Raw genomic sequence first — 19,597 nt, forward strand, 5'->3', positions numbered from 1 at the left:
TGGACCAAGGAAAAGCATCCACCTGGATTATCTTGAAAACTACAGACTTCCGATAAAAATTCGAAACAAGTTAATTTTGACGATGAAAGGGACACATAATAGTGACAAACCGAGCGGCCCAACGTCATCTTCCGATCAGCCTTACCACCCTCTTGCGAACCATTTTAGAGAGCCACGATGAAATTGTATATCATTTTAAATTCTCTTTACAATAGTATCGTAATTTTATTGATGTTGATGTAGCATCAGTTAACAGAATGCTGATGATTGAAATGTAAAATGGTTTTCATCGATTTCTATTATTAACTGTAATTACTGCAAATTGTAAGAAGCGAATCTGGACAAGGATTTTCTTATTGTACGCAAGCAAATGCTTCAGTTTGAAAATTTAATAATGTTACCTAAACAGTAAATAAGTTGTTGTACTGTTTTATTTATAGACAATTTAAATAGCTCCAAAATGATGTATCAGTTTACTATTGTTCCCTGGACATATTTTGATGGTACAGTTTTAACTGACATTCATATTCAGCATATCAGACCAGACATTATTATTTTAAATAAACAACAAAAGCAAGCATATCTTTTGGATATAGCTGTTCCAAATTCACACAATATAACACAAAAATTAATAAATATTTAGAACTCGCCGTTGCTATGAGAAATCTTTGGTGTTTAGAAAAAAATTCGATTTTACCACTTATAATTTCAGCAACGGGAATAGTACCGCAATCTTTTTTTAAAAATTTAAAAATTTTGGACTTAGAGAACACATTGGTGGTTGAAATTCAAAAAAGTATATTATTATACTCATGTCATATCGTGAGGAAATTCCTTAACATTGACACAGAACATAAAACACAAAAAAGTCAAAATGTGGAGGCGAGACGCCGGTAATTATGTTGATTAGCACTGCACTATTACTTGATAGTAATATCCATAATAGTGTATGTACTCCGGCAAAATTGCTTTGCCGCCGGATGGTGGAGGGTTCAGATTGAGTAAATCCCAAAATTTTTGGTATTGTTGTAAAGAGAAATTGCTTTAAAATGATATGTCTTTATAACAGTTCTCTTTGCCAAAAGGAACAAGTTGCACTGCTGAATTTCTCCCTGTCATGTGTGCCCTAGGATATTAAACGTAAATCTGTTGTCACGAATCATTTACGTTGGACCACTAGCTACGTATAATGATTTGAGAAGATTCTTAAAATAAAAATTAAAATTAAATCATTATTCCAGTTTCTTGAATATTTAGTTTTTTATTATCTACATATGGCGTACATCCTCCTACTAGTGAGTATAATTATGATAAATACGAAATAATTTTATAACAAAAAATTAAAAAATAGGAATCCTTCTTGGATACTTTATGAAGAAATTTATTGAAGCTTTGTAAACGTTGTGCAGCATCTTCGCGTTTTCGGGCATTTTGAACTGAATAACCGTGTTGTTCTTGGCCGCTTAGGAATTTCGTCAAAACAGAAGCATTCTGAATCCAGTTCGGCTTTCTTCAACAGGTCGAGATGAAGCTTGCAATGCAAACGATGACAGGCATTTTTAGTAACTTCTTTGATGTTTCATTTTATGCTTTTACTCACAAATACAGTCTTTTTGCTTTGTAGTTTAAGCCTTTGTTGTTTTCTCAACCATATCTTCAAATGATTCGAGGTTATGTTTGATTTTTATCGTTTAAGTATTTTGAGGTTCATCATAAAAATTCTAAAGTGACGATAAAATAGTGCCGAGTAGAGTCCCGTTTTCCTGCGTTAATGAGGGTAATGTCTGAGCGGAGTTCCGGGTCATTAAGGGATTAACTACCCTTGCCCAACCCTTGATTAATAAATATAAGAAGAATAATTAATATTTACAAATTAGAAGAAATTGATCCCCTTTTACAACCATCGAAAGGTACAAGAATCCAGAAAATTCAACCACCCCTTTAGTTTTCATTCTGTTTGCTACCCGGTTAGTTAAATAAGTATGAGTTCATTAAAAGTAGTCGGCCTATTTGAAAACAGAGGGAAACAAATATCGTTGTTAGCGATAACAATAATCATCCACCACATGAAGAAAAAATACTTAATAGGAATGAACTAAGTAATTCCTTAAAAAGAAAAGCTACAGCAGATTCAAACGAGAGGCCTACAAAATTCATTCGCAGGAACTGAGGAAAGGAGATATCGAAATATTGACGAATCGCTATATCAAGCGTCTAAGAAAAAATATCTACCAAGCACGAAGGGGTGTTGTTCCAAACTTACCAGCAACTCAAATTCCTGTAAGTTTTATTATTTTCATGCATGTTCTGACTACCTGAGTTGATAAGCTTCGGCTACCTGAGCTGATGCGCTTCGAAATCTATGCGCCATTTCTGAAACATGATTATGAGGGATTAGAAAATTTGGGATTCTCCGCAAATAAGATATTGCAACATGGTCTTGATTGCTCCTTTTTATTTCCATGGAAACAGATAATTGGGATGAATCGAATGTTTTCAAATATTTCCACACTAAGGCCCGGTTTATTCACCTTCAAGTAAATTTATCTGGCCAGTAGTTGCTATGATTTAGAATCTGCTATTGATAGATCCATGGTAATTACCGTTCAAATAAAGTTACTTGAAGGTGAATAAACCGGGTCTTAGTCTAATAAAATGGTCCATATCTTCTACAAAAACGATAGATTTCTATTAACATTTTTACCTGATAATTATTTTATGACTACAACTTAATAACGTACTGCTAAGACGTTCCCCGGATTTTGGGACACCATAGTCATGTCAAATGGATTTTTTTTGCAAAATAAATCTCTACTCGATAATTTAAGATTTATTATTCGCAATTCAATTCTTTCTATACAGGGTGATTCATATAGTATCTTACAAACTTCAACCAGTGGTAGACTCCAACCCCTAGACACTTTTACAAAAATGTCTAGGTTCTAAGGTTAAAATTGTTGAAGATAAAGAACGTTGAAGAGTCTACTACCACCTTTTAAGAACTACAGATATAGAAAGTATTTTACGCTGAAACAAATTGTCAGGCATTGTTGTCAAAATGAAACTAAAGCGAACTTTATAATACCAATATTTTCTGTATAGCAACAATTGTTTGCTTCTATTATGACATTCATGATTTTTGCTATACATTGGATGTAAAGTGGAATAATTTAGCGAAGAATGGCATTTACTAATCTAGTGAAAAAACCGATGTGGTAATTTTTGCCAATTTTTGATGTAGGTATCAATTTTATTGTCAAGAGCCTTTTGAGACCGGAATCTGCCGCTGGTTAAAATATTTAGCAAACTATATGAATCACCCTGTATATTGCAAAAAAATAGTCTAAAACTACAAATTGCAGTTATTATTAATTAACTAAAATACTGACGCTAGCGACAAGTTTTTTTCATCATAAATATATTTATTATCGAGACATCTGACTTTATTATTTCTATTTGTTCTTTTTTGGGGCTGTTTATTCTTTATTTTTATATTCATATAGTCATGAATTTGTTGTTGTTTGTTCCTTCAGACGAAGGTCATAGTTAAGTAGTTAACTTTCAAAAGTTCAGACGAAAATAATTACTTGTTAGGTTTTCTTATAAATGGAAAATAATCATATCGTATTTTCGAAACAGGCATCTCATTGATGGTGAGCGGCAATTTTCAATTGAAGTCTATTTCGAAGAATTTCGCCAACAATTTCCCGATGCCGTGTTAACTTATACAGTGAGGATTTTATTTCGCTGAACATGGGTTTCCATATGTTCAGTTTTTGAATATTCGTGTCAATAATTGTGCCAGCGCGGCGCATACAATGTCGCTGGGTAGGCAACCAAACTTGCAACTTTTATTTTATTATTTTGACGGAATTGAAATTTTAGTTTTTTGGTTAAGTATTATTACATCCAAAAAACAAGTTTAAAGAGAAACTTTTAATTAAATTATTTTCACAAATATTCAAAGTGACCACCTACTGTTCGAAGCAATATGCCAAATGATTGTATAATCTTTTTTAATTAATGGCAATTGTTTTATCAGAGGTTGCTTGGATATGTTGTAATTGCTGTATGCATTGACATGTTTTTTTTTATTTGAACACATGGTTAATGTGTTGATGTTCAGCGAAATAAAATCCTCAGTATAACAGTTTTCGTCATAATTTACCGCAATGTATTCAAGTCTTTCGGGAAACTGGATCGGTTGATCGGAAAAAGGATAGTGGTCGCCCTACAAAACGAACAGAATTGCGAACATGAGTTATGGAAGAAATCCTACCAACTTCTGTTCGTCAGCTCTCACAACAAGTTCAATTGTATCTCTATCGTCTGCAGGCGATACAGCAACTTCTTCAAGCTGATTATCCTGTACATGTTGAATACTGCCATCGATTCTTAACACTCCAAGAGAGAATTTGCTCAACTGGAGTTTCTACACTGACGAATCGTGGTTTTACTTGGACGGTTATATCAACTCACAAAAGATGCGATGGTGGAGTTCAGAAAAACCTAATTTCTTTGAAGAGGTTCCACTTCAACCACAAAAAGTAGGAGTGTGAGCGGCGATTTCAAGACGCAGGATTATTGGACCAATTGGTTTTTGAGGGTACAAATACCATAAAAATTTTCTTCCCAAAAAAGATAACGATACGATTTTTTTCAGGAACATTGACGGCTGTAAGGTATCTGGAAATCATACAGCAATTTCTTGGACAGCATCATGATGATGTGTTTGTGAACGGGTATTTCCAACAAGACGGTGCCCCTACACACACCACATACGAGACCTTGAATATAATACAAGAAATGCACCGTCAATATCATGCGACCTCACTCTGTGCGACTTCTTTTTATTATTTTATTTATTTAAAGAAATCGATTTTCCAGCATCCGTTAAATAACCTCGAGGAGTTGCCTGAGGCAAATGTTGGCGAATGTCAGTACCGCAATTGTTTCCAAGAGTTCCCAAATGCCTTGAAGTTGATGGAGCACATTTTGATCATTTATTATAAACGTTATTTCCCCATTAAAGTTAATTTTTTCGTTCGTTATAACACTCAACTGCTTCCTTTGGAATCTTTCTTGTTCAGATCCAGCTTGGCATTTAATAAAATTTTGAGCACATCATTGTGGTTCCACAGAGCGGCCTCGTGTAAAGTTCTTGACAAATCAACGTCATTTGGGATTAACAATTTCACAGCCTCTTTTTGATCTCTTTCCGAAGCTAAATTAATAATAGATTTGTCGAAATTGTCTAAATTTGACAAATATTTCAGTTTAATTAGCATGGACAAGAGATTTACGAAACCAAGGGACACACAGTACTGACATAAACTCTTCAGATCTTTATAATTCCTCAAATAATCTCGTTCCAGTTTATTACATGTGGACAATTCTTCTAAGGAGCGTGCAGACAATGAAGCATCAGTAGATTCACAACAATTCCACCCAAGTACTGTGTTCTTCTGTAACGAGTAGATTTTTCTGCTCGTAATCTACATACTTTAAAATTTGTCAAATAGGTATAAAATTATATTATGATAAATTTATCCTCTTTACCCAGACTGTCCAAGAACATATGACTAGAGTAAATTATTTTCAAGTTTTTTTGTCGTCAGCACATCTTTTTAGTAGGGTACTTTTGCCTGTTACTCATTCTCATTCTCCATTTCTGAGTTGGATGCCGGTAAGTCATAAAACCGGGTTGTCATAAATCAGCAAAAATCACCGCTTAACGCCGATACAAGCAACTTTCTTTTGTTGGGAAGATATTTGCGCTCCTTGTTCTGAAAACTGTGTGCGGGCGTAAGAGTGAGGAAACATGATACTTAGAAACACTGCACACTAGTTCGCTCCTGCGGTCAGATAACCACGTTAGTCCTATGCTTGTTCGCTTCGGTAGCCGTATACTAGTTCGGTCCTATATTTTAAGAGGAATTAACTAATTCTAGGAAATAACCAACCGGATTTCGAACCAAGCCATGATTATCTTCAGTTTATTAATTAACTGTTACCAAATAGAAACACAATGAAATGTCAAATTATGTACCAATGTGTATTTAATTTTTATATTGCATACAAATTACTGAGTAGCATTTGGCATAAGTAATGAACGACGAGTGAGTGAGAAGTGATAAGCAGAAGGCAGTGAGCAAGAAAGGAAGGGCATGCCGAAATCGCCCAAAGCAAAGAAAGAAAGAAGCAAGAGAGAAAGAGAAGCGAAGGAGAGGAAGAATAATGTTATAATAACTGTAATAAGGGCAATAAGTGGAAGTACTGAGAGGGGGGTGGAAGAATGGTTAGAAAGGAAGATAGGGGTGAAAGTGAACGTAAAGGAAGCATTTGATATAAATAAAGATAATATGTTTCTGGCAAAAATAGAAAGCTGGGAGCAGAAGAAGAAAATTATGCTAAATAAGGGTAAGTTGAAGGAAAAAAAAGATGAGAGGATGTATATAGATGACAAAAAAGGGTGAAAATAGGATACAGGAAGATATAGATAAACGGGGAGTGGTTTAGATAGGATGAGAGAGAGAGGATAAACTGAAGAAACAATTCTAGAAGAAGGAGAGGAAGAGAAAACGACCCGGCGAGAAAAGGTACAAGGAGAAGGTGAATAAAAAGGTAGCGGGACAAAGACACGGATAAGTAAGAGAGAAGAGAAAGAATGAGAGAATCGAAGTACAATAGGGAGGGAAGAGAGTGTGTGTGACAGAGAAAAAATATGGCGAGATTCAGAGGTGGGAACGTGGAGAGAGAGTGAACAGGAATGGGATGGAAGGAGAAGAGAGAAGGTGCAGGAGGTGACGCGAGGACAGTGAGACGATCGAACACATGTAGAACGGATGCGGCGAAATGAGAGAGAGGCAGAGAAAGGAACGGAAAGAAATACTGAATGAAGACGGAAGAGAGATGGAATGGATGAAAGAGAAATGGAAGAGGAGGGAAAGAATAGAGAACGAGAGGAGTGGGGGAGAGTAATCAAAATCTTGTTTTTTGGAATGGATAGATTTTATGTTTGTATGAAAGTGCAAACAGGAATCAGAAAGCCCGTAGGGCAAATAAAGCTCATTAATTACTACAATATCTTTGCGGCATCAGGTTCAGCAATAGTTATAGGCATTTTACCACACTTGGAAAATTAACGGGCTTGAATAAATGGTAAGAACTGTAGAAAATTTTCGTGAGTGGGAATTGTTTCATCGAGGAAAAGTCAAGGAAGTCGAAACGTTTCATTATTGTAACAACATCTGGGAAACCATTTAAAATTTAATTTTCAATGAAATGACATTGCCTCGTCAATACCAACCCAATTCCATTAAAATAAAAGTCACTAGATAATAACTTTATATTTAAAAAAATTAAATTAATGAAGCCGAAGTAGAAAAAATAGCATGTTACACTCGTTGCACAAGACATGTTGTCGAACTCGTTCCTTTAGATCTAGAACATTCCTCACTGCGTTCGTCGTGTTCTAAACCCTCTCGTTCGACAATAGACTGTCTTGTGCAACTCGCATAACAATACAGGGTGATTCTGAAATAAGTTTGGAAAAAAAAACGGTAATTGGTGATGATGAAAAGAAGTCATAAACAAAAAAAAAAATTCTTATAAAAGTTTTTTCGTTTTCGAGATACAAATGATTGAAAATTTGGTCAAAATTGCTAGTACGCTGCTGAGTTAAAGTTGATTACCTGATTATTTTGGTTGTTTAGCAACAAAAATAATCAAATGTGCCCGTCACTCACAAACATAACCTTACTCCTCTCGATCATTTCCATAGAAACATTTACAAAGCAGTGTGCTTGCACCTACGCCTTTATTGTGGAGTTGATGTAACAATGGTTGCTAATGAAGTGAACAAATTTGGACAAATTTTCCTTATTGATAGGCGTTGAAAATACAAGGATATAGGGTAATTTCCTTCCTTTTGATTTCACCTCCAAAAGTCATTAACGCAGAATTATGTTGCGTCAAGGATATTCCACATTTTTTTTCCAAACTTATTTCAGAATCACCCTGTATACTACTGAAGTAATGATTTATAGACAATTTAAATTTCCTGAAATTGTTGTCTCAGTTCACAGTTCATCTAAACAATTGCTGATGGCATGGTAGGTATAAGTTTAATAAATTTAAAAAATTACAATCGATTAATATGACTAGCTTAAAAATATTGCTGACACAAAAATTTTCAAATTATTATTTTCTAGGTTTAAGAGTTACTCCGTAGCCATCCTTACTAGCAAGTACTATATTGATACGAAGTTTAATACTTTCAACAGATTTGTGTTGAGTTGAAATAATTCGGAAATTTCTTATTATATTTGATAGAGAAACTTTCATTGACATCATGGCAAATGACAGCCCTGAAAAGACAAAAAATTTAAAATATGAAAAAATTTCATAAAAGATGTTTTACCAATGCAATTTCTCGGGGGAATGCTGAAGGGCATAAACGAATAACGAGGTCTTTTTTCAATTTCCTCTGGTAGAAATCTGTCAGGATCAAATTTTAGTGGATCTGGCCAATGTATGGGATTCCTATGTATAAAATTTATAGGAATGAATAATTCGCTACCTTGGGGGATCACAATGTCACCTACAACATATTCATTACACTTCAGCAGTTAAAAGCGTTAAGAAACTTACGTATTTTAATATCCTCCTGAACCTGTCTGAGTATAACAGGTGTTATTGGAAATAATCTCATGGTTTCTTTGATAACACGTTCCAAATAGTCCATTCGACTTAAATCATCTAACGTAGGATCTCTGTCGGTATTTCCAAAGATGTCGTACATCTCTTTGAAAAGTTTTTCTTGAATACCTTGGTGCAAGGCTAACATGATAGTGGCAAAACTTAATGTGATAGCTGTTGTGTCGCTGCCTGTTGCAACCATCGTTTGTATTTCTTCCATCATTTCCTTGTTGGTCCATTTACCCTCTTCTTCAGTAAGTTTTATTAAATTACTTAAATAATTCTTATTATTGCTACTATCGGCGACTTCATCCTTATTAGAATTTTTTTTTCTTTCAACAATCTAAAACTTACTCATTTAACAATAAATTATTAGAACGTTATTTGTACTCGTATTTGCCTTTCTGGCGTAATCATGACCCATTGCACAAAGCTGCTCTATTCTTTTCTGATATCCCAACAACTTCCACACAAGATTAATTTGTAATATAGGATTAACGATACGTTTCCCTACATAAAACGCCCCTCTAAAACGATTAAATTAAAACTCTGTGGGAAATTATGGTTTATTTAATTTACTCAGCCATCCACGACAAACATTCGTTTTGGTGATTGAAATCGGTCGAATCTACCCCCATACATGTGTCTGCAATAATAACATTTTAGAACAAAAATTTTTTGCGATTGTAAAATGTTAACTAACCACAAATAATTTTAAATGTGGATTCGCCATATCGTGTAAAGATGTTTGTTTCACAATTCATGTAGTTCTTTTTCAGGTTAACGACTAATTCATTTGAACGTCTCACAAAAATGTCAAAATACGAATTCAAAATGGTTTGATTAAATGTTTGATTAATACTTTTTCTGTGGGTTCTCCATGTTGAAACTGAAACAGAATTAACATTTTTACAAACATATTAAAATACAATGGAGCATTTTCCATAGCGTCAATGTCATTTCAAGATTTGGTTAGATTATCACAAATTAAAAAAAAATTCCTGTCAACGAAATGAGAAATAAATGCCAATTAATGTCACACAACTTGATGAGAGGTTATAATATTTACGACCGTTTTACAATGGAGCATTTTCCATTGCGTCAAAGAATGACATTGACGACCAAAATTTATTGCTAGCGACTGTACGGTCGATGGACAAATAAAACTGGGACACTTAAAATTTTATCTATGTACTCATATATCATCTTATTGAATTGTCAACATATTTGACAGTGTCAGTGTCGCCTAATATTTCGGTTATTTGCCCGGATTTTTATGAAATTTAAAATACAGATATTTTAGACGGGGTGAAGGTTCAATTAATGATAATAAAATTACCTCAAGTTAAAAAATGTAATTTAAGACATATTTCCTTTATTGAAAATTAGCGCAATTATTATTACATCGTTAAACATTAAAAAATAGTTGTCTACACAAACAATTAACTAAATCACTCGTCTGATTCATCGAAAAAATTAGATTTTGTTGTTACAATTGATCTAAATTTCGAAGGTATTAGAGCAGTACCTTTTGAAACAATTGATGAAAAATTGCCAAGCAACATTTTGTACATCCCTTAAAATCTGCCAAAAGTAAAAAATTACGTCAAAATCTTGTCTTAATCTTTGTAAGTGTTTGTGAGGTTAGAAAGATAAATGTCAATTATGTAACCTGCGTTTGTGCGAAAAGGGATGACCAAAATTCGGCAATAGTACGCGTTTGTTTCATACGCGTCTACGTTTTTGCATCTGCAGTCACGTTTAACACAGTTTTTTTCTTTTTTCTTGCAAACCAGACGTCTTTCAAGGACGAGTTTCTCCCTACAGCATTTTTTATTGATGGCCAATTTTTTGATATAAATCTTAAGTGATTCAACATTTTAAAAAGGCATGTAAAAATTATGTTTTTAAAACATGGGTTATTGCATTAATGGGATTTTACTCTTCACTGTCTAAAATATCTGCATTTTAAATTTCATATTAATCCGTTGGAAAATAACCGAGATATAAGCCTCGAAAACCTAGCTGAGACACACTGTATAATATGTCACACCAAAGTTAACCTATTTGTGACACAGGCGTAATTAAACGATGCAAATTTCTAAATTTTGAATCTATGTGATTGTCAATTTTGTCCCAGTTTAATTTGTCCTTCAACTCTACCTACATACAGGGTGCGTCTTAAAAAAACGTGGCAAGCCATATCTCCGTTATTTATGGCTCGATTTAACTAAAACAAAAACGGAAATAAATAACTTTTTCCGTTGACCGCTTGTTAATTTCAATATTAATGAATTATTTTGTCTAAAATATAGGGTAATAATGGACCTCATTGATACACTATTTTTCATTAATCAACGATTTTTGCGATTTTGACAAACAACCTCGAATATTAATTGCTTACACTTACCAAAACTGCAGCAAGATTTTCTATATTTTATAGCTCCATAACTGCACAATTATGAATTCACTTTTTCAAAAGCCGACCTTTTTGGTTATAATTCGCATGTCATATTTTCCAAAGGTAACTAGGTTTTCTTAGCAACCGTGATTTTTACGTGAAATTGAATGTGAATGAAGTTGACGGCTTCTGACACCCTTGTGGAAAAGTGAATAGAAAGTGTTGAAAAATTTAAAAATGCCCTACCCTGAGGACAAAAAAAAGGATGAGGGTATTTTAGAAGGTCTCATCGTTATCGAAACAGATGAAATTGGTTTTGATTTGCCTTTAATTTGAAATTTTGTCACAAAAAAAAAGTTTGCGGTCAACGAAAAATTTTGGTAATCAACTCGTTTGTTAATGGGCGATTAATAAATCTCAACTATTAAAGGCGTTTAGGTTTGTTTTCCATAGTATACTTGATTTTTTCGAAGAAAAAATTTCCAATAATGCTATTTTATGTATTTATTTTCGCGGTTACTATTAACTGCATTCGAACATGAGGCACATTGTTGGACTCAGAAAGATAATCTCTTTCAAAATCGGAATTAAAAATATACCAAGATATTTGAAAAAACAAAGTAGACTATCGAATGACTTTTTGAAAAAAAATTAGTCTATGTTGTGCTTATAGTGTTTTTAAAGTGATTTATTACAGTCTTTGTCTTATTTAAATCGAGCCATAAATAACGGAGATATGGCTTGCGGCATTTTTTAGGAAACAGCCTGTATAAAAATGTAAATGTCCGTTTGTTCAAAATCTAAGATCTCCGAAAATTCTTCACCGATTGCTTTGAAATTTTGACAACACGTTACATTCGAATAGGCGCGTGTTGTTGTAGTATTTTTATTATATTGATGTTACACCTGTGACAGGTAAAAACATGCTTTTTTTGAATAGCGCTATCTGTTGGACGTAAAAGCAACACACTCTATACTAAATATTATAATTATAAGTTACAACCGGCTTGTTCATTCCGTTAAAAATACATTATGAAAATGTTTCGGCGAAAGAGCCAATTTCCGCTGATGAATAGGAGAGAGAAAGTGGGGAGGTAAGTTCAGGAGGAGAATGACGATGTTTGAGAGCATGGTAGAGAGCGTGCTGATGTACGGGACAGAGATCTGGGGATGGAGGAACAAGAGCAGGTGGAGAGAGTGCAAGAGAAAGATTTTGGATGGATGCTAGGAGTGGACAGAGAAACACCGGGGTACATAGTGAGGGAAGAGTGCAAGAGGAGCAAGCTGAAAGTGAAAGCGGGAGAGGAGAGCGGCAAAGTGCGAGGACAGAATGGGCGAAAGGGAAGAGTGCAGGATACTGTCCGAGTGTTATAGAGAAAATAAAAAGAACGAGGAAGAGAAGGAGAGAGAGAAGTACTGCAGGAAGAACGGGTAGGCCAATGAGAAAGTAGAAAGGATGAGATCGGGAGGAAGATGGATGAGTGCGGAGCTGAGCGAGAGGGACACGGATAAGCAAGAGAAGGGAGAGAATCAGAGAATCCAGGTACAACAGGGAGTATGAGAGATGCATGACAGAGGATGTTCCGGTGTACCTGGAGAGAGAGAGCGCGAGAGAATGATGGCGAGATTCAGATGCGTGAACGAGGAGAGAGAGAACAGGTATTGGACGGAAGAGGAGGAGAGAAGGTGCAGGATGTGCAGAGCGGAGAGTGAGACGATCGAGCACATGTGAAGCGGATGCAGCAAAATGAGAGAGAGGGAGGAAAAGGAGCGGGAAGAAATACTGAAAGAAGACGGAAGGGAAATATAATGGATCAAAAAGATATGGAAGACGAGAGAAAGGATAGAAAAAGAAAATGTTAATTTTTTAGAATTGCATGTATTTTTATATTTGTAATCAGGAATCGGAAAGTCCGTAGGGCAAATAAAGCATTTTCATAAAATTAAATGTTAGTAGAGAAAAGTCAAACCAAATTGACATTTGCTTAGATTTTTTAACAAATAAAATAATGTGCAATAGTGAAATAGAGTGTACCCCGCAAACTACGATACCAAAAAAACCTACAGAGATTTTCGCGATTTAAAAAAATAATAAAAAGAAAGTTGTTTGGAAAATGACAATTACAAATTATATTTTGATCGTACAGTTTTAACTGACATTCATATTCAGCATAACAGACCAGACATTATTATTTTAAATAAACAACAAAAGCAAGCATATCTTTTAGATATAGCTGTTCCAAATTCACACAATGCAGGCTGATTCACGTAGCCCGTTCATTAGAAACTTTTTGATTTCCCAAAATCATATTAATATGAAAATTGGTAGTTGACTATAATCGACTACTCCAAGTTTAAATGAAATATTTTCAAAATGGCGACACTTCCGGAAATACCGGAAATCGATGCCATCTTTGTTTTTTTAAATAGAAAGGCCCCATTTTGACTTCACATTTCGATTCTACTTTAACTTTTGAGTTTAGTACGTTTTTTTGTCAATACCTATCTGTCATCGTTTTTGACCTATATCATCTTTTTTGAAAAAAAGTGAGGTTGCAGAGCTTCACTTAAAAATTTATAATTTCTGAACCATCAGAAATAAATAATTTATTTTTACTTTACTGACTTGCCAAAGCTTTGGCCGCTTTTTTACGCTAGCAACGACATTCTTTTATGTTTCATGCGCCTACTGCAGTTTTTTAAAATTGATAATCAAGAAATGTCGAAAACTTCATTTTTTTAAATGGCAACTACCGTTTCTGATACTAGACGTAAGTGTAAAATTAAATTTTAAGGCCACTTTTATTAACATTATGTACGCCTATTTGCAGCCGTTTAGGCGTAATTTCAATTTTTTGAATAAAATATTTTTTTTTATAAGCAATTGTTTTATTTGAATTTTTACTCAAAAATAACATTGCAATAAATATTAGATAACAACAAAACAATAAAAAATAAGCAAATTAACAAAAAAATATTTTAATGAAATGATTTCATTGAAAATATTTTTTTGTTAATTTGCTTATTTTTTATTATTTCGTTGTTATCTATTATTTATTGCATGTGATTTTTGAATAAAAATTCAAATAAAACAATTGTTTGATAAAAAAAGAATATTTTACTGAAAAATTCGAAATTACGCCAAAACGACTGGGAATAGGCATACACAATGTTAATAAAAGTAGGCTTATAACTAAATTTTACATTTATATCTAGTGTCATAAATGGTGGTTGCTATTTAAAAAAATGAAGTTTTTGAAATTTTTTTAATAGTAATTTTGAAAAATTTCAGTAGGCGTATGAAACATTAAAAAAATCACTAATGGCGGAATAGATCGGCCAGGTCTTTAGGAATTCAACTAAAAAAAAATTATTATTTATTTCCGATGGTTCAAGAGTTATAAATTTGTTAATGAAGCCCTGCAACCTCGCTTTTTTGCAAAAAAAGATGACATAGGTAAAAAACGATGACAGATAAGTGTTGACAAAAAGACGTTCTAAACTCAAAATTTAACGTAGAATGTGAAGTCAAAATGAGGCCTTTCCATTAACAAAAATAAAGATGGCGTCGATTTCCGGTATTTCCGGAAGTGCCACCATTTTGAAAATATTTCATTTGAACTTGGAGTAGTCGATTATAGTCAACTACCAATTTTCATATTAATATGATTTGGGGAAATCAGAAACTTTCTAATGAACCGGCTACGAGAATCAGCCTGTATAACACAGACAAATAATACAGGGCAAGTCACATAAGGTTTATTTCTGAATTTATTTTGTACGCAACCAAGAATACTAATTACGCTGACCACTTGATACCATTTATAATGTGATTTTATTTAGTAATCCACGTAGGTATTGTAACGGTCCGAATAGGTTCGATAAATTAAGAATTTTAATTTTAAAATAATTTCAACGAAATATTTTAAATACCGTTCATTTGCGACGGAAATGCTGGTCAGTTGTAAATTTTATTGTTGCTTTGTTCACAAGAGTGGCACCACACTCCTCAAGTGAAATCTGCCAACCTTTCTTTGAAAATGCAGGTACGCGTCCGGGGCAAAACATAGCCCAAGGGGAACAAGTGTTCAGGGGAAAGGGAGCGTTGCAATAAATTTATTGTAATTACATGTTCGACAATTTGGGTGGTCCAGTTAAAATCAGGGGATAATTGAATTAATGAATTTGATGTTAGCAGGTTTCGAATTGAGAGAACAACAAAATTAATGTTCATTAGGTTAATTTACTTTTTTTAGCATTCTCAAATTTGTGGCATATTTGTAATTAAAGGGCGAGAATTGCAAAGTAAAAAAAACAGAGCGCTTTATCGTAGAAAAGAACTAGAATCGTTTGCACTTTTAGTTAGAAAAGTAACAAAGCAAAGTAGAAAGGGAGTCGGTAGAAAACACAGAGGATCGGGTAACGGTAAAGCCAGGTAGTCGTAGAAATCAGACGTGTGAGTGAGAGAGAGAGAATGAAATTTACGAAGTAATTATTAATTAGAACGGTTTTGGGGAATCAAACCAATGTAGAACAATTTTTTAGAAGTAGCAGATCAACGGAATTTAATTGCATGAGATGACAATTACGTAACAGCGTTTCAAGCCCAATTTACGTTTCAAAATAAGGTTAATTTGTTGTATTTTAATTCTGTTTCTTTCATGTTTATTATGTTTGTTTCATTTTAATTCTGTTTAATTCTTGGTGCTGACTTTTATTACTGTATAGAGTCGGTAATTCAGTGTTCCTGTTTAATTCTATTTGTTCCATTTTAATTGTGTTTTTTCTTGATGTTGAGGTTTATTATTGTATAGAGTCAGTAATTTAGTGTTCTTTTTCAGAGTCCTAATTCAACAACAAATTATGTACATTCGGTCTGGTCCTAACAAAAGTCTAAATTTAAACATTTAAATTAATGGTGGAAAACGGAAACTGTAATTTCAAAAGTTCTAGAGATATCGAAAGGGTGTCGCGGTCGGCGTAAAGTAGAACCGAGCTAATTGGTCACTTTGGCCAAGTAGGGGTTGCGAAAGTGGGGTGCGCCAGAAATGATAAAACCGATTGCGGGACGGGAAACAGGGCTTTTTTGATTGACTCGGGGTTTGATCTCCAAAGTAGCCGGAGGTACGTTCAGTACTTCCAGCAGCCATTTTGTGACCACGTTCTTTACATTCACAAGGTAAATTATTTCTCTAATTCTTGTATATTATTTGTAGTCGCGATTTAATTAGTCAAACAGCATTTAGTTCTTTATCGTTCTAAAGTAAAGATTATATTATTTTCTTTGAGCTTTTGATGACCACGTGACTCTTTAGAATCTTATATTAATTTCTCTATCGCGAAATATGTGATCTTCTTGCATTTACCGATTGGGGAAACGTGCTCTTGTCAAGGCTTACCAGTATGCAATTATTATAAAACATTTCCATTCATTATTTATGTCTTGGATTCTCGAGTTCGGGAAGCTACCGCCAGTGTCCGTCGCACTCAATAAGCTGTGGTCCGGCGTAAGAGCACAAAATTAGCCGCGTCACCTCCAAGGGGGCCAGCGACCAAACTAGGCCAGCTGACACGTGAAGAGAGGTACCCTTTGGCCCTGTTAGAACCTTTTTCCCTTTTATTTTCGACCACCGGAATAGACCAGGGTGATCTATGAGATTCCAGGGCATCGCGTCGGGCTCAGTTTAATTGGGGAAATAATTCAAATCTAAATCGGATCACATAGTTCGCATCTCAAACTCATATAATGCTGTTCGTGCCATAAACTCCTTTATTTGCCCAGCTTAGTCATTTATTCATGAGTCAGATCTCAATTCGAGGGGCGCGAGTCAAATCTCATTGGGTCAAATTTCCACCAAATTCTGTTATTAAGTTCATTTATTTATTTCTATCATTTGTTCGGACCAAACTCCACCACACTCGATTATTTGTTAAATAAAATTTAAGTGAAGTGCAATCGTTTTAATTTCATCTTTGAAAACCTTCCAAAGGTACGGCCTCTCGTTAGAGCCTAATTAAACAAAATGAAAAATAAAACACAACGTAGGATCCATAAATATTTCTTTTCTCATTATTTTTGTTTCGTATTTTTCCGCAAAATTTCATCCGAGGGAATGCGGCAACCAACAATACACCAAAAGAGGGAAAAAAAAATCATCGAGGAAAAGTCAAGGAAGTCGAAAAGTTACAGTATGTAATTTGGCTAAAAATGTCAAAATGACAGTTGATGAATTTAATTTTTGATTTCATTAATCAGAACAGGAAAACGTCATTGTGACATTTTTAGCCAAATTACATACCTACGTTGATTACTAAATTAAATCACATTATAAATGGTATCAAGTAGTCAGCGTCATTTGTATTCTTGGTTGCGTACAAAATAAATTCGGGAATAACCCTTATGTGACTTGCCCTGTACAAAAATTAATAAATATTTAGAACTCTTCGTTGCTATGAGAAATCATTGCTGTTTAGAAAAAATTTCGATTTTACCATTTATAATTTCAGCAACAGGAATAGTACCGCAATCTCTTTTGAAAAATTTAAAAATTTTGGACTTAGAGAACACATTGGTGGTTGAAATTCAAAAAGGTATATTATTATACTCATGTCATATCGTGAGGAAATTCCTTAACATTGACACAGAACATAAAACACAAAAAAGTCAAAATGCGGAGGCGAGACGCCGGTAATTATGTTGATAAGCATTGCACCATTACTTGATAGTATTATCCGTAATAGTGTATGTACTCCGGCAAAATTGCCGTGCCGTTGGGTGGAGGTGGGATACGAAAATTATACACGACGGTAAAATTTAATTATCTTCTCGAGCGTAGTTATTAATTAGCGTCTCGACAAAAAAAAAGCTCTCGAAGATTTTAATACAATTTACTCAAATTCTATTACTGTAGGTATTAAATTTATGTTACTAATAAATTACATACTTGGTGCAGTTAGTATTCCATTACCAAATAGCGGCTCCATTAAACTGTACAACGACCCTTTGGCAAGACATTGCTTCAGAACATATTCTAGAACATCTGAATCGGTAACTATAATGAATAAATAGGGACCCATCCAGACTTTTCCAATTGGTCCATATTTCTCCGCCACTTCCATTGATTTAAAAAACCATTCTTACAAGAAAAGTTATTTAAGTAAGTATATATTTTCAAATACTCTCACATTGGTTTACCATCTGGACCTCTGACGATAAGATGAATGCTTCCCAAAAATGGTAAAGCAAAAGGTCCCTTCAATTTTGCAGCATAATAGTACAATTTCCTTCTTTTCCAACAATAATTAATAATAAACAACACTAACACCACTGATGATAAATGAAACAGAACACTACTGACATTAGAATTATTTTCCTTCATGACGATATTCATTAAAGTTCAGAATCTCTTTGACGTTTGATGTCACTATGAAACGAAATATTTTTTGTGAAGTGTCCACCGATTTATATATTCGTAAGAAGAACAACAAACAAGTATTTTGTTAGAGGCCAACAGCTTCCTTGATTCGGATAGTTTGTCGGTGTCAACATACCACAGAAATGGTAATAATTAATATACATGATGGGCCAAGGAAAAGTATCCACATAGATTATGTTGAAAACTATAATAGACTTCGGGTAAAAATTTCGAAACAGGTTAATTTTGATATTAAAGGGACACATAGTAGTGACTCAGCGGCCCAACGTCATCTCCCGGTCAAGCTTATAACCTTCTTGCAGGATGAAAGCATTTTCAATTCTCTTGATAGGGATGACAACATTTTTGAGTTTTACCCGTTATCACTGGAGAAAGTACACTGTGAAGTGTAGTCATGTGATGTATCATTTTAAAGCAATTTCAATTCTCTTTAAAATAGTATCATAATTTTATTGCTATTTATGTAGCATCAGTAAATAGAACACTGATGATTGAAATGTAAATGGTCTTCATCTTTGCCTAAGCGAGCTGGACGAGGAACAGTAAATAAATTGTGGTGTTGTTTTATTTATAGACAATTTAAATTGCCTGAAATAGTTGTATGAGTTCACAATTGTTCCCTGGGCTATTTTCTAATAATACTGACAAAAACCCAAAATGTTTCATATTGTTGTAAAGAGAGTTAAAGTCGCTTTAAATTATATGTCATTCAATCCCTGTTCTCCATAATACCGGGTGTGTTTTAATAATTGGGAGAAATTTAGTGAGTTTGCACTCTGGAATAATTGGTACTGCTAGTTATTTGTCAAAGAGTTGTCTGTTGATTCGCTTTCGAAACGAACAAAAATAATTTCAGTCGTTAAAAGTCACCCGATAGTTCGCGAGACAGTGGTCACCTTGCCAAAAAGATGAAGTTGCACTGCTGAATTCATCGCCGACACGTGTGCCTGGGGATATCAAAATTTACCTATTTCAGCGTTTGTCATGTAAATCGTCACGTTAAAAAAAAGAGGGACAAATGGCAATTCAGTTTTGCAAATTCCAATAAGTTTTATTTAGA

At 34.1% G+C, this 19,597-nt stretch overlaps 1 protein-coding gene across 1 annotated transcript; it reads right to left on the minus strand.

The window, feature by feature from the left end:
• Positions 1 to 5,980: 5,980 nt before the first annotated feature.
• On the minus strand, positions 5,981 to 18,567 carry LOC138129984 (cytochrome P450 4C1-like). Its single transcript, XM_069046339.1, has 8 exons — positions 18,297 to 18,567; positions 18,046 to 18,237; positions 9,404 to 9,589; positions 9,280 to 9,346; positions 9,101 to 9,227; positions 8,653 to 9,043; positions 8,423 to 8,602; positions 5,981 to 8,369 (listed from the first exon to the last, which is right to left on the minus strand). The coding sequence occupies exons 1-8, from the start codon at positions 18,490 to 18,492 to the stop codon at positions 8,203 to 8,205; spliced, it is 1,506 nt and encodes a 501-aa protein (XP_068902440.1). The 5' UTR covers positions 18,493 to 18,567; the 3' UTR covers positions 5,981 to 8,202.
• Positions 18,568 to 19,597: the final 1,030 nt, after the last annotated feature.

Source organism: Tenebrio molitor, chromosome 4 (assembly GCF_963966145.1).
Source record: "Tenebrio molitor chromosome 4, icTenMoli1.1, whole genome shotgun sequence".
NCBI classification, from domain to species: Eukaryota; Metazoa; Arthropoda; class Insecta; order Coleoptera; family Tenebrionidae; genus Tenebrio; species Tenebrio molitor.